Raw genomic sequence first — 23894 nt, 5'->3', positions numbered from 1 at the left:
ATTTTTAGGTAGGTATTTAATACATTCTCGATGTAAACGTTATTTTAGACGAATTATTTTATAAGAGAGGGCAATTTTGACAAAGCGTATGGTAGCGGAAACCATATGAATGAAGATTATACTTATTAATATATTTTATCGAATCAGGTGTTATTTTACAGAAGTCGGATTCATTACTTCATGTCCGGCCGCTCAGAGTTTGCGTTTCTAACAGGTCGGGATCGACCAATCAACAGTTTGCTTTTGACGTGATTTGATTTTTAAAAACTATTGTTTTAATATTTGTTAAGCAGTTAATAGTTAATAATTTTGGGCAAAATTTATACGTTTAATATAAGTTGGAATAATTATTAAATATTTTAATGTTATCACTCGTTAAAATTTCAAATAAAAGATATTTAAAATTTTACTGTAAATTCTACACCAGTTCTAAGTTATATCGCCTATTCGATCCCGACCTGTCAGAAACGCAAACTCTGAGAGGCTTGACTTTGGACTTGTATTGTATTATTCTGCTACTACTAGCATTTGTGAGACAACAAATATATAGTGTGGAAAGGGAGTTTATTCGGAGTTCGATCGCTGATCAGTGAATACTTTGCTTCCAAGCTACATTCCATGACCTGATGATGACTCATTCAGAGGCTAAACAGCGCGCAATATTAGTGTAGACTCAATAATGGAATTTGATCAGTAATATAGAAGATCGTAGCGCTTCCAATAGCAGTGGCCAGGTAAATAAAAAATAATATAAACAGTAAGTAACTATTTAATATTTATATATACTATTAATAAACAAAAGCTCATCAATAGTCAAATTAATCCAATCATCATGACAACAAATAATTATAGTATACTTATTGAACCTGAGTTGTACGGATTCGCTATTATCCAGATTGTTAACCGTGGTCATATGTATGCACGTAGGTACATTACTAAGTCTTTAACATTAGTTTAGTTTGGTAATTTAAATTAGTTATGTTATAACAAACACGTGTATGGTATGTACACTAGAGTTGTACGTATTTACCAAAAATGCTTTCCTTCATAATGCAAATATTCAGATTCTGTACTATTTCAATGCCATATGCCGTGCTATGCATTTGGTTCGGTTAGTCGTATTTTCACTGTATTGAATAACAACGCATGAAGCCAGACGAAACCTCGTGCATTACGTATCACAGTCGACCGATCTTAATACTGTATACAATGCACTAACAATATTAATCCGAGAATATCAATGTTCCCGTTCTATAATATAAACTATTTCATTAATGTACAATTCCTAGGATATTATCAGCGTGGGTACATCTGACAGAAATAGGTATTGCTTTAGTTCTTGATTTCGTAACAGTTTACTGTTACGAAATCAAATCACTTCACTTACAAAATAGCGAATAAAATTCGAATTAGAATAAGGAGCTCTGAAAAAGAAAACAATAAAAAGCAGATACAACTGATACGCGAGCTTGGTTACATTTTTAATAGAAAAGACACAAGACGTACGTAATTATTATGCGTATCTTACATCATACTACACCAAAATCAATCATCATACTACAACCGGAAAATAGACCCACCTCAACACTCTTTGTAATATCTGCCATGATCTAATAACAAATTTGTCAATACATTAAAGGAAAGCTATTGAACAATGACAATGCTGCCAACAGTATCGACATTGAAAGAACTACCGCATGATACCTTTGACCATGACTTGACCTGCAACAAAACTTTTACCAAATCTCATAGCTTTTGACTGATATCTGACACAATAACAATTAATGAGTAGTATTATATTAAGAGTTCTTTAACGGCGACAATTGAAAGATTACTTAACTTAACTATGACCACTAATCATCTATTTATGGAACTAAATTACACTGACTGCAGTATTAGATTTTGGTAGACATTGCTAATATAGCCCAGAAAGGGGATATCAATAAATAGCTCTTCTAAAGTCAAGGAAAACTGAGATTTTACTTAAATATTTGCGTCATCAATCCCAATCAAAACCACAGGGACGAATATAAATACTTGACCCACCTGCCCTACTTCACGTGCCTATTTTAGTTTGTCTACTTATTTGGGTATAAATAATTAAATAATCCAGATGGTAGGTAGGCATTCTGTCATTCAGAGTATTTAAAACAAATGTGGGAGTTGGTGAACACACTGGTGAGAGTCACTTACTGTGCTATAAGTGGGATCTATCTGTATTCTGGAAAAGTACTCATAGTGGAAATGTGATTCCAATAAATTTGTGCACATGTAACAGAATTGACAGTTTTTTAAATGATTTCAACGAAATAACAAACTTTTGTTGACAGTTGGATATACAACATATAACCATTATTTGTGTTTGGGAAAATGGAATAGGAATGCTGTTTGTTTCCCTTCCTTTTTGTCTAAAAAGGTCATCCTGATTGACAACACATTGGATTATAAAAAACCAGAACTGTACAATATGGACGAAAAAATTGAGCCACAATCAATGTGGACTAATCTAATAACATCATATTAACAGACATAGGTAAGTTATATACAGATATATATATATATATATATAAAGGATGGAGAAGTATACTTCTATTATTAATAGCTATAAACTTACCTTTTTATAAACAGACTGATATGTAGATCCCATTTTAGGCAGTGATAACTTAAGTGGAAACCGTTCCATAGCAGTTCTAACTGAAACAAATAACAAAATATATAATATCTCCATATATGGATTTATATATCTTAATATTTACAACATTTATACTAATGCAATCAAGTAAACTAGACAGATGTAATACCTATAAGGGCCACTATATGCATCTGAATTATAGTTGCATGTTTGCTTAGTTACAAAGAGTTAAAAGAGATTGTTTTAAGTGATAAGACAGCCTTTGTTTAGCACATTCATGTATAGTTTTTGTTTGTAAAAAAAAATTATGTGTCAATTATGCAAATTAGCTGCATATAAGTAAATAGATCATGATAACATCCCAGCAGAATACAAGGTTAGTTGTTTAAATCATTACTACATAATCTGTACAAATAGATAAAATTGAAGAGTCTGTTTGTAATTTCAAATAGCTTTGACTAAATGCATATGAAAGTATATACAGACAGAGTAATTATGTATCTAATAGTTATTGAGTTATTTAAAAAAAAAATCTGCTTGTCTGCTTGTTCTTCCTAATATCTGAAATGGCTGACCCGATTTGGACCAGACTTGTATTTGCAGATAGGTAATGTTATAAGCAATAACTTAAATTGCTTCGATTTTAGAAATTTTATTTTATTATTTAATAAAAATAAAAGTCACCACTAAGTAAATTTAATATCACTAAAATTAAATAATAGCTATAGGCCTAAAATCACATTATATATATACACGCAATTTCGCCCGCATGGAATTCAACTTTATTTATCAACAATAACAGTAGCCTAAGTTAGTCCTTATTACATCGGCTACCTGTCAATAAAAGTCCCATCAAAATCAGTCCAGCCATTTCAGAGATAAGCTGGAACAGACAGATGGACAAACAGACAGACAAAAATTGTAAAAAATATTATTTTGGTGTATGTATTGTATTTATATTCATATGCATATGGTAAAAAACTGTTATTTCAATATTACAAACAGACACTCCAATGTTATTTCTTTTATGTAATAGTATGGACAATAACTTATATTAATATTTAAGTATTTAGAATACAATTATTATAATTTATTACATTATAGGTATATGGTATTATCAATGGATTTAAAATTACAGGTGTTAAAATAAAAATAACCTAAAAATGTGACAGAATGATAGAATGAATATTTGTGTGTTCACAAAGTTAAAGGGAGACACAATATAATAATTTCTCTTCAGATTAATGAAGGAAAAACAGATTTACATAAGTGTTGATGGATCCCTTTATGGATAGATGTAAATAAAATGGTTTATGTAAAGTTTTCAGTACATAGCATATAAGATTACATATTATTACAGAATCTCATACTTTTCGTTCAGCTAATAAAAAATTCATTTGGTTCCATTCAGTAATCATTTTCACTGCTAAATTATTTATATAAATCCATACGAATAATCAACGAATAATATATATAAATCAATATGAAACAAACAACTATATTAGTTTATAGAAAACTCTGTTGCAGTTATTTGCACCCATGTTTAACATCTCCACATAGAAACAAAAAAAATTTTGTATATCTTCTTAAAACATAAGATAGAAAACTGTTTATTTAAAAAAAAACATACATTTTAGCACTTTTGAATACTGATACTTATTTTTTTAAATGAATTTGTGTCTGTCATCACAAGAAGAATGAGCAAGAAGCTTGTTTGTTGCTCTTTTATGTATCATATATATAAATATATGAATCAATAATCAATGTAAATTATAATGCTAAATAAATAATCCCTGTGAACATCTTTTTAGGTCATTCAAATTATCAACATATGATAACAAGATTACCCTATCCCCAAATAAATACACACTAATTTAAACATGCAAAATATATTTATAACTTATAATGAATCAGACATCACTATTTTATACTTCCATTACGGAGTATTCATCCATTGCATGTTGTATGTTAGGTCTACTTTTTTTTGAGGATTTTGGGCTAAGAAAGTCAAGTGCTAAGAACTGTAAGTGTAAGCACAAAAGTAATATAGTGGAGTCTATCTAAAATTATAGCATTAACACTAATGCACATGTTGAATAGAAAATAACATATCAGCTGAGTAATTAAGACTGTCCGTGTGTTGGCACTGATTCCGAGCCGCCGACCTCTGAATATGTGAAAGCACTAATGCACACATGAATAAACAACAGCACTAAAGTGATATTCTATGTTCCTAAAGTGGGAGCAAATTTGTCTAATATAATTCGGGCACTGTACTAAAATTAAACATATCAAGTGCTTTATTACGCGTTTTATGGTATACAGACACGTCCCTGTGACGCCCCCTTTCTAAAATAGAAAATAAACAAATCGGTGTCGCCTCTGGACACGACAATAATACTTTTCACATATGTAAGAGTTATATCACTGTTTCTATTCACATACCACCTAAGTGGCTAGTCTGTGAGGAACATTATAAAATAACTCGTTACAAATAATTCACTTAGTATTCCAAGAAAATAAATGCTATTTACTAACCTAACACATCTTGACCATTTTTACTACAGAAATATGTCGTTAATTTCTCATATATAGGTTCATCTGTTAATATAGATTTGGTAACATGTATAAAAGGCACCAATTAATATAAAATTAAACGAAGTTTTCTTGGAAATGGAAATTTTCCTATTTTTAACAATTGAAATTGTTTGGATATCACTTATGACTGACGTACTGACATATAATGACTAACATTTTAAATTATTGGATTGACGGCTTTGATTACAAGATTGATGTCATTACTTATAGGATTGACATCATTGATTACATGATTGACGCAATTGAGTGCACGATTGACAACTAAAACATGAACTAGAGATGTCGAATCTCGATTGATCGAAAGTACGTCTCTTTCGATCGAATGTTTTTTTTAGTCGATTACTAGCATTGTATTAATATTGGTAATTGTTATTTAATCCTAGAAATTTTAATTTCCTTTTTGTGTTGATAAGAACCATAACATTGAAGAGTAATCGTCTATCATGGTATGGACATGTAATGCGTAGGAACGGGGATAATGTTTTAAGAAAGGTGTTACATATGAATGTGGATGGTTATAAGGGCAGAGGAAGGCCGAATAAGAGATGGATGGACTGTGTGAAAGATGATATGGTAAGAAAGGAAGTAAATAACGCGAACAGGGATGAATAGAAGCGAAAAACATATTACGCCGACCCCAAATACCCATTTATTTGGGGTCGGCGTAATATGTTTTTCGCTAAGGTAAGGAGCAGATTATGAAGAACCATAACATTACATATATACAACTTAATTATAACAATAAAAACAAAATAATAATAACAAAAATAATAATATTAATTATTAACAATAAGCAATCCCTTTAATAATTAAAAAAAAATGAAGTTACTCAAGAATCATAAGGTGGCTCTGTGCTAAATTTTCTTCGCCTCTACTTCACAGAAAACAATACTAACTCTACAGTAAATATTTGTACTCAAACTAATTATATAGACATAACACCTGTACCTTGTACCTATATTTGTTGTTATTGATATTGTTAATTATTATTATACTTTACTAATAACAGTGAATTTGATTATGTAGTTTCTATAATTGAATTTGTATTAATTTATTGCATAAAAACTTGAAAAATCGACTTTGTATAATCTTTATAATAACATCATAAATGCGAAAGTAATTCTCTCTCTATGTCTGTTTGCTTTGTTTTCACACCATAGCGATTGAACCGATTTCAATAAATGAAATTTCGTATACAGACAGTCTAGACCACGAGAAAGGATATACATAGACTACTTTTTTATACGAAGAAAGGGTTGAAAGGGAAGACGAAAGGTTGTATGGAAGTATCGGTAGTTTTAAAGTTCGAAGCGTGAAACTTATTTTTTAGGCTGTTCATTAAATATAAATGAATATAACATTCAAAGTTAAAGAGGGTAAAATAAAATAGAGGAAATGGAAATTCCTCATTCGTCGTCTATTCCAAGTGGACGAAATCGCTAATCTTTTTAAATATGTCTGATTGATTTATCAGATCGATAAAAATTGATGTTTTTGATATGAATCAATTCTAAAATCTATCTTTGTCGTATAACATCGCCACCCCTAATTAAAACTACAAACTCGGAAAAAATATCTATTTTTAGTATATTATCATTGTTTTGAACCTTAATTTTTTTGTGAATCGATTTCATCAGGCTCGATACGAATCTAGTAAAATCGATCTTTCTCGAAAAGTATCGCCATCCCTAAGTGAGACTGTCGAATTGTGCGTGTAGATTATGTTTATGATCATAAAGTATTCGTTATATTCTGACGATAAATCTGCATGACAAGGACGACTCGAGAAATCTCCACCACAACGAACTCAACCTCAGTCATGTTTGACCGTACTAACACATTTTTTTTTATTAAAATGTAGCTTTTACGACTTAATGACTTATTTCGGGAAAAGATATTTTAAATTGGAGGAACTGTGCCCACACTTTTCCCAATTTTAATTATATTTCAATGTTTTAGCAACTTTACGTGGTCTATAAAAAAACAACAGAACAATTTGCATATTGTACTATTGGCAGTAATGGCAATATCATTACTATAAGTACGGAGTATGTATAGACGCGTGCCCTAGTGTAGTAGTAACCACCATGGTAATAATATATAATAATTAGGAAATTGGGGCTGAGTCTATAATTTGTGTAAAAAATGAACAATTCTGCATTCGAATAAAACTCATATGTATACAACTACAATAAAAAAAAACATTATTAGTACATTTTTATATATAACTCACTATTACAACTTGTGCAATATATAAAACAAAATTTCAGAAGTAGTAGTAGTATTAATTTTTTTTATAACTTAAGTATGCGTTATTAATAGATTTTATGTTCTTTAAAAATATGACACTGAGTATTCATTCATTATTAGTTTAAATAATCACGATCGGTAAGATACCTGATATAAAACACATCTTTTATGTGGTATAAAAGATCCAGTTTTAACAAATGTTCATTTTTTTAATAATGATCTCATATATTTTCTTATTATAGAAGAAAGTAGATACCACGTATACACCATAGAATCTATTCCAAAATATATGTTGTTATGGCCGTAGTACAAATACCAGTAATTAAATCATGTTTTAATAACTTATCTGTTTAATTTTAAACGTAATATTATTATAAATAATAAAAAATACATATATAAAATATGAAAAAGACTAAGATTATTCTTTTTCATATTTCATATATGTATTTTTAGGTAAAATTATTTTTTTTATAAATTTCACAAAGAAGAATGTAACACTATGTTGATGTGTTTAATTGCACTTATAAAATTGCTCTATTTCTTACCATTATATTATAGTATATGATGGCTCGCGCTCAGTTAGTTCTTTGTTCGATGACATAATGATTCGATTACTACATCCATTTTCTAATTCTGTACTAATACTATGCTCCTATTATTAGTGTAATGTAAAATATGTTATAAAAGTAATGTTGGCAACACAGCAAAACCTAGTGTTTAAAAAATATGATCATCTTGTTGACGATCATGTCAAAATAAAGTCATGATCATTAATAAATTATATAAAAAACAAAAATAATAAGGCTGAATGTATCCTTATTTCTTTGTCTATTCTGTGAAATAAAAAAACGGTCAAACTGAAAAAATAAAGCTGCTGACATATAGCAATAGTTGCCATTAAAAAAAAGAAATAATTATTTTAAAAATTATATTATAAAATGAAATACTAAAAATATATGTAATAAATAGTTATACTAAGTTTTATTATATTAAATTCATTTCAAGTAGAAATAAGCTTTAAAACATGTTGCCAACTATTTAATGTATGTGTGTTTTTTTTCCCATGGCACCGGTTTCGGCCATCCTTGGCTATATCCGTCGATTTGTATAAAATGGCGTCAGCCGAGTTTTTAGAGCAAGCTTTGTCCACAGACGTTGACGAGAACGCAGTAAACGCGATCGTAGGCTCACTCGAAAACCAATTAGTTACGTCTGTTCCGTCCGTCTCTCTGCATAATAACATTGTGAACGTGATTCCAAATCAGCTTTCTAACATTACGTCCAGTGCAAGTTCTATTATTGGTGTACAAAAATACAACACGGACCAAAGTAACAGTGGTGGAATCGTGACAGGTCTCCAATCATCTGCTACAAACAGCAATGCGCCCTATACCAGTGTTTTAGCGTCCGCGCAGTCTACTTTTATTCCACAGACACTTACGGGGCCCGTGTCAAATACTGGTGAGCCGATAAAAGTGCTATATTCGCAATCTCAGAATTTGCCAATCTCGAACAATCGTGTGACGTTCCCTAACCAAACTTTGGGTAACGGGTGTATTGGACTAGCAGCGCCTCAAAATCAAATAATCCATACTGTACCAGGGAACACTGTGATTTCCCAGCCTGTTAACAAAACTATAACTATGCAGAATCCTTTAGTAATAAAACAAGGCGCGACTACAGGCCAGGTGGGCATGCAGCCTGGCATGGTCACAGTGCCGATGTCGGTTAATTCCAGCATGCCAGCATCTATACCCAATGTAATGACATTGAACAAGCCAGGAGGGCAAAACGTCGTGGTTACTACACAAAACCTAGGCACGGCGCAGTCCGCGATCCTGCCTAATGTACAGATACTGAATATGAGGCCAGGGGCTCCTGCAGTGGCTGCTCAGAAGTCAGTTGCAACAGTGTCCCCTCGGGTTGTGATTGGTACTCCACAAGTGGTCGGTGCCAGACCTGCAGCGCCTGGAGTGAGTTTGTTTTCTAATATACTTGTACTTTAACAATATGTTATAATTGTCACTAATCACATTCATCAGTCACCATTAATTTGAGGTGTCTATTTTTTAATTTGGGGTATTTAAATTTTTTACATATTGTTTAATTTGGAATAATACAACAGATAAAAGTTACGGATCAGGTATAGGTTGCAAGTACTACAAAAAAATTAGTACATCCATACCTCTGAGTACATTTTGAATACCTTAAAAGGACTGTTAATGTTATAATGTAATTATATAATTGTAGTAGTTGTTTATTGTTTTTAATAAAATATTATAAACCTAGAGATTGTTTGTTCACTGCAAGCGCTGATGAACCCTTGCTGACATGCAGTTCCAATGCTATTGAAGTGTCTATATATAACCTAATCATTCATCTTCATGGTGCATGACTGGGCATTATGTGTACATAGCACCCCATTGTAACCGGGGTGCATATCATAGAAACATGTTATGATTCATGCATTGTTATATTCTGTCTCTTTAATTGCTATTGATTACTTAATGCAAATTACTTAATTTCTCTGTATATTCATTCTTCAGTGTACAATATAGGCAAATGTAAATATAATGATATCATATAATGAGGAAGGTGAATCCATTTGCTAATTGTTGTAATGGTTACTTAAGTAATGTGGCTTAACAATTATAATTACAAGAGTTGTACTCAGCATTCCTGGATTCTACTAATATTCCATGATTGAAGGAGATTGATGCAAACCTTATATCACTTTGCAATGCTAGTTGGGCTTATCTTTATTGAACAACACACGCTTATACCATGCTAACCCCAAACAGTCCCGCAGGAGATCGACATGCATAAGTAGTACCAGTTTCTCACCCCCACGGCTGCACTCTCATTGTTAATGTTGAACTTCACCAGTGTGTAATATCTAACAAATGACCTGCTTTAGAATCATTCTTTGGAATATTTTATTATCAAAATCATTTTATTCTTTGTTCTCATGAAACAGTCATATCTACTGCCAAATTAATTGGAATCGTCTATGAGTTGAGTGGAATTGAAATGAGGCGTTCGTTTTTAGATAACGCTGCAAACTCTACAAAGTCTACAACCAGGGCAGCAGGGTCATTTGTTGTTAAAGACTGAGAATGGTCAATACCAGCTGCTGAGGGTGGGCCCCGCGCCCGCGGCCAACACCCTTACGGCGCCGCAGGCACAGACCATCCGGCTCTCGACCGTGCCGGCAGTAAGTAGGCACAGCCACTTCGCTACACACCCACCACACTCAGGAATTGGACAGATGCTTTTGTTCGTAAACAGTTGTTCCCACTCGTTGATAGTGATTTAGTTGCTAGCCCAGTTTCAATTAATCTATCATGCATGTGCAATATGGTGAAGGTGCATGTTCTAAGGTAATTAACAAGGTAAGAAAGAATTGTTCTTCACTCTCATTGTGTACCTATGAATACTAACATTACAAGCACTTTTTTGTTAGGTGCAAATAGACAATAAGTTTATTGATGCCTCTTGTGAAAACTTCGTTGTAGCCTCAGAGTAGTGTAGTGCCTAACATAATATGTTTATGATATAGAAGGAGATTAACAATTTTCTGGCCATTTTCCTCTTAGCTTGAGAATGTATGCTTGAAATTTATATCTTTTGTTTGCAATGTGACACAGGCATGTAGCATGATAAATTTTCTAGCAGTGTGTTTGAGGTGTTTGTATCATTGCAGCACCCTGGTGTTGCGACGGTATCAACAAGTGTGCCTGCCCCCGGTCACATACCGGGCCAAATGCCCCCCGCGCCGGTGGCCACGCCTGTGGTGGCGTCATCGCCTGTGGTAGGGCCGGCGACGCCGCCACCACAACCGCCCACTGTCACCACCCAAGTGAGTGAACTACTACTGTACCTGAGTTCTAAGGCACTGTAAGGGAACAGTGGCCGGTAGTGACTAGTTGCAGAAGCAGTTCAGTACATTCAATTGGCAATTACATATCTGTTTGATACAAGGCTTATTGTTTTTGTGTTCCTTAAAGTGTTCATAATATCTACTGCTTCTGAACTGGTACTTATTTATATTTACTTCATTTGAAGGAAATTTGAAGGAATAAATTATGATTATTTCTTTTTTTTTTATAAGAAACCATCTGACAATACAAAGGAGAAATGCAGAAACTTTTTGGCCAATCTATTGGATCTATCAAGTAAAGAGCCAAAATCAGTGGAACAGAATGTGAGGAATCTCATTCAAGAGTTAATTGATGCACAAGTAGAGCCAGAGGAATTCTGCAACCGTTTGGAACGACTTCTTAATGCAAGCCCACAACCGTGCCTTATTGGTTTCCTAAAGGTAATAGTTATACAACTATATATCTACTATGATCATTTGAAATAAAAATACAATTGTAAATTATTCAATAAATATTCAACACTAACAGATTTTTCGACTAAAATATTTTGTATTAGCACACACCCCTGTATGACATGAGTATCGTTAATTTTAACATAACATCTAATGTTTACATTTCATGTTTATATATAAAACAGTCCAGATATTTAAGTTTAAGTCATATCTAGTTTATGATGAGAGAACTTCCACTTTATGTATAAGAATTGCTACTTATAAAACTGTAGACACAAAATTGAATAATTATAAATTAGGCAGAGTTTACTGACCGCCAGCATATGCGATTACAGGTTTGGGAAAAAGAAATAATTGAATCAATGGTCATTAAACAATCTCTTTTTTTTTTGAGTCAGCTGGCTTGATTTTGTTTATGCATCATTTTGCAGAGGAGTCTGCCACTCCTAAGGCAGTCTCTTGTGACAAAGGAGCTGGTGATCGAAGGTATCAATCCGCCCGCACCACATGTAGCATTCTCAAACATACCGGCTCCTACGCAGCAGGTAATCGCCACATCGAATGTTCAAATGGTAAGCATTACAACCCAAATAATTGAGCAACATTATACTGTTATTTGATATAGTTACATACTATTACATTATAATAAATTTTCAGTTAGAGAAGCGAGTTTGAGATATGACAGTGAAATTTTAGGCTACTTGCAATATTTTAGGTATGTCACTTAAGTCCTCAGGAACTGAAACATTTGAAGGATAGGTATTAGCATAGATGCTACATGTCAATGATGACATGTAGCATCTATGAAGTGATGTATCACGAGTAACATTATTAGTAAATGGGAGAGCTTGAATTGTTTGTGCAGCAGCTCAGCATCTTAATGTGAAAGGTCGGTTACACCATCTACTTCAGTAACTGACAGTGATGCTGCCATCTAAAACTCATTCTTATTCTTTACATAGAGTAAGCCAACATGCACCTGTCATCCTTTGGAAATTTTATAGTCAAGTTGCTGATGTTGCACTGACTTCATACCTGTTGACATGATAATAGTAAAGCTTCGTCAGTGACTCGCCTTAATTCCGACATTGTCTATTGAGCCAATATAAATTATGAAGAATATTGCAGGGTATATAGAATGTATATAATAATGTTGGAGTGGCTACAATAGTTCTAGCAATAGTAACAGTCTTAGTACATGCTTGGGAAACACTACATAAATTAATATTCTATATATTATACAAACAATATAATGAATGAGTCCACCCAGTATTTTAAAATAACTAGTAAGATAACCACAACATATAAAAGGAATTAATAATTTACTGAATAAATAGAATATAAATGCTATTCTTAGCATTTGTATGGAACTCAAATATACATAAATATAATATTTTATACAGAAATCAAATCTGCGTCATATATTTCCCATTCGCGATTCAAATTCGGCTCCACTTTTTTTATACCAGGGTTTTCTACTTCAATCATAACCATAATATTATTTCATATATTCTTAGGGTTTTTAAATTAATCAGGTTTAATTAATTGCAATTTTAAACAGCTGGTTATTTCAAATTCATCGTATGTGTATGTATATATACCCGGTATTTTTAAAGTTTGTGTAAAATTGTATTGTCGTTTTTCTCATGAACAATTGGTCCGCTCTCTTTTCCGTCATGCAATTTATTTTATCAAAACATAGAGTATTTGCACTTTTTGAGCAAGTCTTCACTTTTATTTCAAGTAATATTATATCTGATTTTATTAATAAGGCTTTAGTTATCTCAGTATAAATTTCAAATATTCCGCATAGGAAATTGTCAAATATTTGCTTATTTTGCTGACCACAAGATTGTTTTGCTGTCTAAGCAGACTATGTTCCAATCATGCAGATGACTTGTTTTATTATATTGCAACCGGTGACATGGTAGTGGCTCGCCCCAACTGTGGGTATTGTACATATAAATAACTTTAATCGACTAAGGCCGTTCTATATAGCTATAACTGTACCTAGTAGGCATAGGTCTTATGTAAATAAATAGAAAATTAAAGTGAAATGTAGGTATACTTTGGATGATTGTAATAACAATGTGGCGGGGCGGGTCACCACGTTGCTATCGCTCGTTCGCACGGTACACGCTGGAGTCTGAACTAGTACGACTAAGCTGGTGATGTTCTGACGCCAGCTGAGCGACGAGGAGCGCTCGAGCCCGACGCTCACGCCCCTACTGCCGCCGGTGCTCCCCGTATCGCTCACGTCCCCACTCGTGTCCACCTCAAAGCCCATTAACGTCGTGTCTGCGCAGGCGGCCCCCGCGCAGGTTTGTCCACACCTCTCGTCCGATCTTTGATGACCACTTACGTATGTTTCGAATCATTCACTCGCAAACGGATGCTGCACTTTCAGCCGGGACTGCATCTATATACACTATTTAGCGTTAAGTTAACCTGTTAGCCGATCGGACGTATAAATATGTCAAACGTAAACAATAGAGCGCAACGAAAATATATGTTTCATAGTCTTTTCATTTATTTGAAGCATAAATAATTACTCATATGAAATTACATTCTGACATACTGACACGTCCTAGGGAAAGAGTATGTACCCGTTATATGCTGCTTACTTAAAAAGTGATTGATCCGGTTAACAGGTTAAAATCATCTACGACATTCCGGCCGTTTTAATACAACGACAAATAGTGATAATACTCATGCATAAAATGGACTGATGGCAGGCACAATGGCTTGAATAAAATGTTTTTTGTTAAAAAATAATCAAGGCATAGACTGGCGAATGATTCATTAATTCAGTAACGGACCTGCCGAATTGGTCCTAGAGTCCGAATGTCCTCGCTGTGACTAATATGTAATTTGGTTCAGTTCAAATTGACTCGCAAGATTTTACATAATTGGCATGTCTCATTACCTACCAACAGATTACCGATTTCGAATGGTTCTAAACAATACGAAGCTCCTTTACTTAGATGTTGTTTAGTCCTAGCTGTTAGTCATTATCTGAATGTTAGTTTTATTCCTTTAGCCTCTTGAAATATGGATTTCCTTCGTTTATGATTTTATATATATATATATATATATAGTACGTATTGGATTTAATCATGGTTCCGTTTGGTTGCTATAATTGTGTTTGTAGAATATTTATATCGCAATATTTTCCTCGTCTGTTTATAGCGCACGACGCGGTTTAACAACCAGTGTCATCGTCAATGATGATGTTAATATATTTTGCTATTTACTTTTGATTTCGTACAAACATACTGTAGCCAGTAGAACACTCTGATGAATAATTATATCTATAGAGTTACAATTTATATTACTACTCCTCCATATAACATACAGGAAAAGAATTAGAATATGTTAAACAAAGTAATAGAAAACTGAAATTTCAGGACAGTAGTTGTATGTCCAACGTGACAGTCGACACTTGTGGCAAGATGTAACAGAAATATGCCGCAGAGTTATAATGTTATATTGTGAAGTCTATAATATGTATAAATGACTTATAACATATAAAAAAACACACACATACACATTGAAACAAACATTATTTTCTAATTCCTAAGTACCATCTATTCTACCATGTGAGCAAATAGAATTATTGTTCATCAGAGTATTGCTTATTTACATTTTGGTTCAGAAGTAAATGCTTATTTGTTAATATATAATATAGTCGTATATTATGTAATATTTAGTCTTTTCAACTATTACATTTTTTCTACCAGTGCATGAATTAAAAATGAAATAAACATGCATGATTTTTAATGTAGACAATTGAAAAGGATATTCACTTCTATACCAAACCATTATGTTCCAACAGCAGAAACCAAAGTCCAACAGCGGTATTGCAGTACTACAAAATGTACCGTTCCACACGAAGATTAACGTCAGTAAAGTCAGTGCAAACAAGGCAATGACGGTGAACAGTAAGACTAACTTCCCGAGACCCGCGGTGACCGCTCTCTCCACCGTCCTCACGCCGGGAAAGTCCCTCCTCAAGGAGAAAGAGAAGAGGTCTTCAATGCAGTATACGTCCCAGCCGTATGTCGACGACAAGATGGCCGGCGATGACGACATCAATGACGTCGCTGCTATGGGAGGGGTCAACTTGGCAGAGGAAACGCAACGAATATTGGGTTCCACTGAACTCATCGGTACACAGATCAGGTATACACTGATAGTTACAGTTATGTCTTTATACTAATTAAGAAAATACTACATCACATTAGATATCATGTCTAATTATTAATATAGTTAATCGAGCTTTCACATGAATAATTTTATAGTAACTAAAGGTATTCTCCTGAACGTTTCGACTAGGTTGCAGTAGCGGTCACAAGCTGACTTGTTACCATAAAATCGTATAAAACTCATTTAACTATATTATAATGGGTACTAAACAAAAATGTCTAATTAGTTTTACAGATAAAAAACAAAAAATTAACTTTGTTTAGTGATTTTGAAATATTTGTTAATTATTATGAGCCTAATACTCACTTAACTTATAATATGGTAAGCAATTACATCACTATATGAAGCTAGACCGATTTCTATAGAAAATTCGAGCTGATATGGATGGACACGACTGTATTATCAAAATACACAATAACGATACAGTTAATATCGCTCAATTTTAAAATTTTCTTCCCGTAACTATTGGCTTTCAATTCAACGTAAAAATGTTATTATCCCTTAGCTCCTATACATATAAATACAAGATGCAGCGGTTTCAATAAATCGTAGAATTCTCTTGAAATAGAATTAATATTAATTTTACTAATAACCAGGTCTTGTAAAGACGAGTATCTAGTGCCGACGAGTCATATGCAGGCGAGAGTGAAGGCTGCAGCAGCTAAGCACGGGTTGGAGGAACCGTCTACAGAAGTAGCGGGCCTCATCAGCCACGCTGTCAATGAGCGCCTAAAGAACCTCATTGAAAAGCTAGCCGTCACAGCTCAGCATAGAATAGACGCTATAAAGGTAATCCAGTTGCTATTTTTCCAGACTACTCTAATGCTCTTAGCCGCAGCCTTTTCAGATTCGCGCGGTACATATGGAGCGGCTGAAAGCCAAATTCTGTCTGAAGGATACGAGTGTAGTCTGAGGGTACCGTTAGGGACTCAGCCGAATTGGACGGAGGATCGATGGGAATAGGGGCAGTCTGGCAGTCGAACTACGGATGCACGTTGGACTGTTTAGGTTCTCTAGATACAACTAAATTATTTAAAATTAAAATGCAACTTTCCTGCTCGCTCATCGTAGATTCAAAAAGTAAGAGTGACTATTTTAATAAAATGCCGATATTCGAAATAATGATAGTACTTCTGGACAATTCACACTACGTCGTCTAGTCCAAAGCTAACAAAGTTTGCTAGATAACTGATATAAATACTTCGATACATTTTGTAATACAAATATAATATAGATAGAAAACACCCATATTGATACATATTCATGATGATATCATATTCATGAATACAAATGTTTATATTGTACGAGGAATTGAACCCGCGACCATTGGAAGTAAAGTGGTTTGGGTGTATTATCTGTGTACTTACATAAGGTGTCTAGTACCCATAATACAAGCACTGCTTGCGACTAGATGGCGCTACGTGAATTGTTCTGAGATATTATAATAGAAAATTCTGGAGAACTAGAGTGACATTTATAGCAAATTTATATGAACAATACTATTTCATTCTGAGAAGTAATTGTTAATTTCTATTCTGTAGGAATACTGGTATTATATATAATACCAAATTGTCAAACAAAAAGCTATTGTGTTTATAGTAATTTTAATGGACATTAATAATGGCAATTTTATATCTGTATGCATTATTATATATATAGGTATAATTATATCAAATGTCTGAAGGCCGCACGATTCATTTTGTCATCGAAAAATGCCTATTATATTTCTGTTATCGTTTGAAATTACAAAAATAGTCATTACATGTATAAAACTATATTATATATATTCTAATATGTTGTAATAGAAATTAATATGCTAGTTGGTGCCATGCAATATTTCAATCTGTATTCAATAGGTAGCCTAGAAATATCCGGACAGTATCTACTGTAAATTAACAAGATATCTTGTTTTTAATCGGGTATATTATTATTTTAAGTTCTAAGTAAGAGATTAGGATTTAATTATTATAATATAAATATACTATATCAATTGTTAAAGTAAAATGGTATATAGACATATATGTATAAATCTTCACTTCCAAGCTATGTTTCTAAATTATCGCCACAAGTATACCGATGTATTGCGTCATCATTGTACTTATTATTTCTTTATTTGGGCTCGCTGATACTTTTACGCTACTCTTGCCGGTTTTGCGTCCTGTAAAAATGTATAAATTATCGTCATAATCCTGCTAAAAGGTTCGATCCCAGTCGACCAGTGGACGTCTTCTGTCCCGTTTGCTTTCGACAATTACCTTAAATTTTCTGATGGCATGATCTTTATACGGGTACATCAAATATCCATTCCAAAGAAAACGACTTTCTCGCATTTTCTATTGTATTTGGTCTTTGCTTTTTGCAAATATAATTAACAATTTTCGAGAAGCAACGCTTTTCAGGTTCCTTAGAATTGGTAATTGCCTTATTATAGTTTTTTTTTATGTAATAACGACCTGTTCCATTTAACATATGGTCACAGTAATAGTGAGCGACCATTGTAGGTCAGCACTGAAATCCTTCCAATTTTAATTCCGATTCTGCTAATATTACATAGCTTATATATTACTCTTAAAAATTCTTGCGATGTTGTTCTAAGCATTACAGTGTTAGCTCCGGTTACGTACATAATATAAAAATAAATCGCAAGCTAAGCAGAGATTGTGCAATTGGCCATAGACCACTATTACAAATACATTTATATTGGATGATTTATATTGATTATAGATGCATAACATAATATACCATACATAGTGTAGATAATAACAAATAGACCCATAAAAAACAATCATATACTTTGTAAATTATATACTAAATTATAATTATTTATATAATTATCAATATATTTATTGATATTTTTCAATAATTATATTATCAAACGTAAGATACTTCTCCGTATGAAAAGTATATGATGTTTGATTATTTGTCAAAAAGTATTACTGTATAACTTATTATTATAATAATTATTATTATTTAAATCTACTTTAAAAATGAATTAGCATTTCGTCAAATAAGGCTACCATTTTTTCATAAGTCTTTAATAATATACGAATCTCCTACATGTACATATTATGGTATATATTCTTACGTATCGTAAACAATCCGGTGGTACTTAATTGATCTCAACAGAATATCAGCACTACATATACTCCATATAATTTATTGCTAGTTAGTTACAAGTAGGACAAGTGAATAAAATGTCAGTAACTACATGTCGGTGTGCCTGCAGTAATGAATTCACAATTACATTCGAGTTATTGTCTTAATTTAGCCAAGTCTACAAAACAATTGGCCAGTTAAACTCTATTCGAAGGATGTTTTAGTTATTATGGACATCTGTCTGCGGTCTGCAATTTGTCTCATTCCTCTCATTTCAATGTCACACATACAGCGAGTGACCATCATGAATTCAGTTGTGCATTGTCAATACATGTGAAGTTTAATGTTGTTAAAGTAGATAATAGGCATCCATTCGACTCAATTGGCTATGTCCTATTTGCAGCTGCAAAGCGTACATCAAATATAATGTAATCACGCGTACATCGCAACAATCTATTGACTCCCCACATTTATTGACCACTATTTACTGATCAGTACGATATATACAACCACAATCATTGTAACGAACCTTTGTTGAAAGTCAGCTTTGTTCTTTTTAATAGCAGTTTGCACCATGTCGTTGCCCCTATTATATCAGTGACCAATCGCCTCAAGTATTCAGACAGCTAAGTATTAACTCAGGGAATTGCAGATATTACTGCAGCGGTTTATTGGGTGGCAACAGCGCAGGATATTCTACGTCTGTGTGGGTAATGAACGTTTATTGTCAGTGCCTGAGTGTGTGCTTGTGACAAGTGAATTACTGGCAGGGGTATGCGTGAGTGGCTTACAAAACGTTATTGTTGCAGACTGACTCGCGGTACGAGATCACGCAGGACGTGAAGGGCCAGTTGAAGTTCCTCGAGGAGCTGGATCGTGTGGATAAGAAACGGCGCGAGGACTCGGAACGCGAAATATTGCTGCGTGCTGCCAAGTCACGCTCCAAGAATGAAGATCCCGAGCAGGCCAAACTGAAAGCGAAGGTAAGGCACTTATTTGAATAAATTTAAGTAAGCTTCCTGCCAGCTCTTCTCTATTGAATTTGTAGACTGAAATGGACGACAATCAAATATTATTAAAATAAAAACTTGTGAAGGGATAAATTATACATGAATAATTGATCTTTTAATTAGATAGCATAAACGGAACATGTTATTTGTTGTCAAGAATTCTTGCCATGTTGGTTCTCTTTAGGTTCTTTCTACATTATGTAAATTCATAATTTCATAATTATTATACTATAGTCTACATCATCAAGTACACTGTAATTACGAAATAAAGAATGAAAACTTAAAAAAAAATTTAACTCTATTTCTGAATTAAGCCATCGCCAACTGACGATCAATGTAGACTATTTGGTTATTACACCCTTTTATTCAGACGTACCTGTTTTCAGTACCTTTTTTTTTAATCTTGATTATCTATTTGTTTCCAAGCATTCTCAAGCTCTTCCATTCCGTTTTCCTCCGAGTGACTGTGGTCCATAGTTGTATTTGGTCATCCACCTTTCCTTTCCATGACTTGGGTACCTTGGGTATGTAGTTGCAATTTTATTCCATTTATACTTTCGACGTAATGTGTCTCTAAACCAATGTCATTTCAGCTGTCTAAATACTTATGCTATTATACCATAAACAAAGCATTATATAATTTCTTACTTTATGTTTACATAGGCTAAGGAAATGCAGCGCGCCGAGTTGGAAGAGCTGAGGCAGCGTGAAGCGAATCTCACAGCGCTACTGGCAATCGGGCCGCGCAAGAAGCCGCGACAGGAAGGCCCCAGCAGCTCTAGTGAATCCGTGACCAATGGCAGCGGTCATGTCACGAGCGGTATCGTAAGTAGTTAAACCTTAACTTATAGGGAAAGCTATTTTTGAATCGGACTAATAACCCCATTGCTAACTATGTGTGCCCTGATAAATTCCTGGTGAATTTACTATGATGTGCTAACTGACCTAATGTCATGAGAACCTTATAATCTGGTGCATTGGTGCCCTGCCAATGTATGCTGATATGCTGATAGGGCAGGCAAGTATGTGGTGTATACATAATAATATCATTATATATCATAATGTAACAGAAATTAATTACGGAGGTTTCCAGAAAGACAATTAGTGATAATAACATGTGCATATACTACATTAATTACGTAATAAACAAATACATCCGTTCTGCTCGTAAATGGGTGCAGCTTGGGGGGATTGTTCGGGATACGGCCACTGATTAGATTTTTTTTGACACCATGCAATAGCATATGCTGGAAGTAACTATATTATCCCTAATTTAATTTAAAAATGAAAATATTTTTGTATATATCTACAAGCTTACTTAAAAAGAATAAGGGCTGAGTTTCTTGTCAGTACTTCTTACTTCTTGAAGTCTAGATCTAATTCTACATTTGAAATCATAAGTCTGTAATAGACTTGCATAGATAGAAATATTTTGATTTGATATAATTGATTATATTTTGTATACTTACAATGTGTATATTGCAATATGAATAGACCTAATAAATTTCCATCACCCTTTAGACGGGGCGCAGTCATTTGGCGCTGAGGACGCGGCTAAAGCGGATCAACCATCGCGACATGGTTTTCCTGATGGAACAAGAGCCGGAAACGGCGCACTCGACTATGTTGTACCGCAGCTATCTCAAGTGACCCTTCGTATCCTCGTTCGCCGACGCCACCTAAGTGGTCTGGCGCGTCTCTGGGCTGCAGCGGGAACGAAACCTCACACAATTTTGAATTTAGTTTTTTTAATTTTGTTAAGGACTAGACGATTGGCAACTACTGAGTATGCTCATTATCGCGCTGTTAATGACTGTTCTAAATTTGTATTCAAAACAATTATGTATACTCGTTTACAAAATCCACCTCTGATATCAGTATATAGTTAGTAAGTATATGTCATAGTATAATGATACTATTTATTGTTATAGATGGTACATGTGAAACATCAATCATTTATTCTCTGCACCAATGGGAATCGGTGTTAACGAAAATTTTATTTTCCATTGACTATGTTTTAAGTTGTTTTTTTACTTACAACATTTTTTTAAATTATTGTTTGACCAAAGTTTTAATAGAAATCTAGAACAAGGCAACTGCTAAAACTATATATTAAACAGTATTGGTGACAAATGCAGTTGTGAGCAGTTGCTGAAGTAAAAGATACATTTCTTATTTTTATTCCTTTAACAATAAAAAATACTAAAATGTGTAAAAATGACACAGTGATAAATGAAATATAAGTGAAAATAAATAAATTTTAAAATCTTATCGACATCTGATAAAATGGCGTTTTTATAAAAACGTATATTTGTAATAAATAAACATAGACTAATTGTCCGAAATTTACGTCGAGCAAGAAATTGCTAAAATTGTAATGCTACTATCTAGCGGTTTAGTACACCGCTTCACATCCGATGGTCGCGGGTTCGATTCCTCGCAAGGTGCAAACATTTGTACTCATGAGTATGAATGTTTGTATCGGTCTGGGTGTAATCTATATATATTATTATGTATCATATAAAAAAAAGTTTTATATCAGTTGTCTAGTACCCATAACAAGTTCGATTAGCCAGGGACTAGATGGCGCTGCCTGAGTTCTCCAGGGTTAATATTAAAAAAAAAACATGAACGAATTGTATCGTTTCAAACTTCAACCTTTGTAATGAAATATAATTTGTAATGTAAATACATAAATGCCGTTTTTACCATTGTGATAGAATAGCATATCGACAATATTTATTCTTTTGACTCTAACCATTGGCTGCTGGTTTCCAACCATATATATATATATATATATATATATATAACCATATAATATATATATATATATTTAAATGCAATAGAATATTAAACACGGGTATACTGTAATAGATACGTTATACTGTATCAAACAGAAGTGTTACGCCTCATTGCTTGCAATAGTTGTCTCATTCCGTTTTGTGACAATATCTAGAGAGTTATATTTTTTTAGTATTCTGCGGAGAGCACGGTGGCCAGTAGTGACTATTGACTACCGTGGATTATATGTATTAGTGAATTATTGTTGTAGTGTTATCGTAACAGATTATTTTACTATATTTACAATAAAGTGTAAATAGCTAGTATGTAGGTCAACAATTATGTAAATAGTACTAGTGTAATGGTATGTGTTATCATTTAAATTTCTGTCTTTGAATTGTTAAATATGTTGGCGCATTTTTGTTGAGTTATTGTGTTATTGCCGATTGTGTATTGGTGCTCCGGCGGCCTCGGTACATTCCTATATAAGTAACGATTGTTTTTTTTTTATTAGCGTATAGTATATTTTATTGCAAAAAGTAAAAAATTACTTAGGGTTGTATTATATTGGAAGTAATATTAAAGTATATTATTAATACAGTACGGACAAGTAATTTGAACATAACCAGGAATGATGTATGACTTGTACACTAAAAGTTTTTGGTAACGAAGTGGTCACGGCCCATGCTTCATTGTTCATGGATTTGCTCATATTATTTGGCTAGTGTAATGATACAAAAAAATGTTAGCGAATAGTGTATTGACTGACACATTTTATTTCTCTTATTTTCTATCCATTGCCTTCTTATTTTACATAGTGTTTAAATATGTACCTATAACATATTTATAATTCATAAATAATGGTGTAATTATTATTATTAAATTTTAATATTTAACATTTTAATTTAGGACAAAATGTCTGCTGGAAAGTGATCCTAATTCATATACTACTTATAAAGTCTCATAATTTGCGGTTTGCATAGTTTTT

General features: G+C 33.2%; 2 protein-coding genes across 8 annotated transcripts in view; one reads left to right on the top strand and one right to left on the bottom strand.

Moving 5' to 3' along the window:
• The window catches only part of LOC131852972 (H(+)/Cl(-) exchange transporter 3), a 29692-nt gene extending 24354 nt beyond the window's left edge, over positions 1-5338 (bottom strand). For 4 of the 5 annotated variants that reach the window (XM_059203732.1, XM_059203734.1, XM_059203735.1 and 1 more), the window contains exons 1-2: positions 5171-5338; positions 2615-2694 (exon numbers count right to left, since the gene is read on the bottom strand). In XM_059203732.1, coding sequence (XP_059059715.1) covers positions 2615-2683 — 69 coding nt within the window. In that variant the 5' untranslated portion in view covers positions 2684-2694; positions 5171-5338. The remainder of the gene's footprint in view (positions 1-2614; positions 2695-5170) is intronic. The other variant, XM_059203733.1, reaches the window with a different exon arrangement.
• A 3254-nt stretch (positions 5339-8592) lies between these two features.
• Positions 8593-22924, top strand: LOC131853010 (transcription initiation factor TFIID subunit 4). Of its 3 annotated transcripts, XM_059203795.1 has the most exons (11): positions 8593-9453; positions 10530-10694; positions 11184-11339; positions 11592-11801; positions 12245-12385; positions 14000-14134; positions 15649-15995; positions 16616-16808; positions 19925-20098; positions 20789-20950; positions 21647-22924. In XM_059203795.1, exons 1-11 carry the CDS (start codon positions 8593-8595, stop codon positions 21773-21775), a joined length of 2673 nt encoding a protein of 890 aa, XP_059059778.1. In that variant the 3' UTR covers positions 21776-22924. The 3 variants fall into 3 exon arrangements, with proteins under 3 accessions (XP_059059778.1, XP_059059780.1, XP_059059779.1); XM_059203797.1 differs by lacking the exon at positions 10530-10694; XM_059203796.1 differs by lacking the exon at positions 14000-14134.
• Positions 22925-23894: the final 970 nt, after the last annotated feature.

The sequence above is a fragment of the Achroia grisella genome, unplaced genomic scaffold (genome assembly GCF_030625045.1).
Source record: "Achroia grisella isolate CSIRO2021 unplaced genomic scaffold, CSIRO_AGI_Agris_v1 utg874, whole genome shotgun sequence".
NCBI lineage: Eukaryota > Metazoa > Arthropoda > Insecta > Lepidoptera > Pyralidae > Achroia > Achroia grisella.
This window is presented reverse-complemented; position numbering and strand designations above follow the sequence as displayed.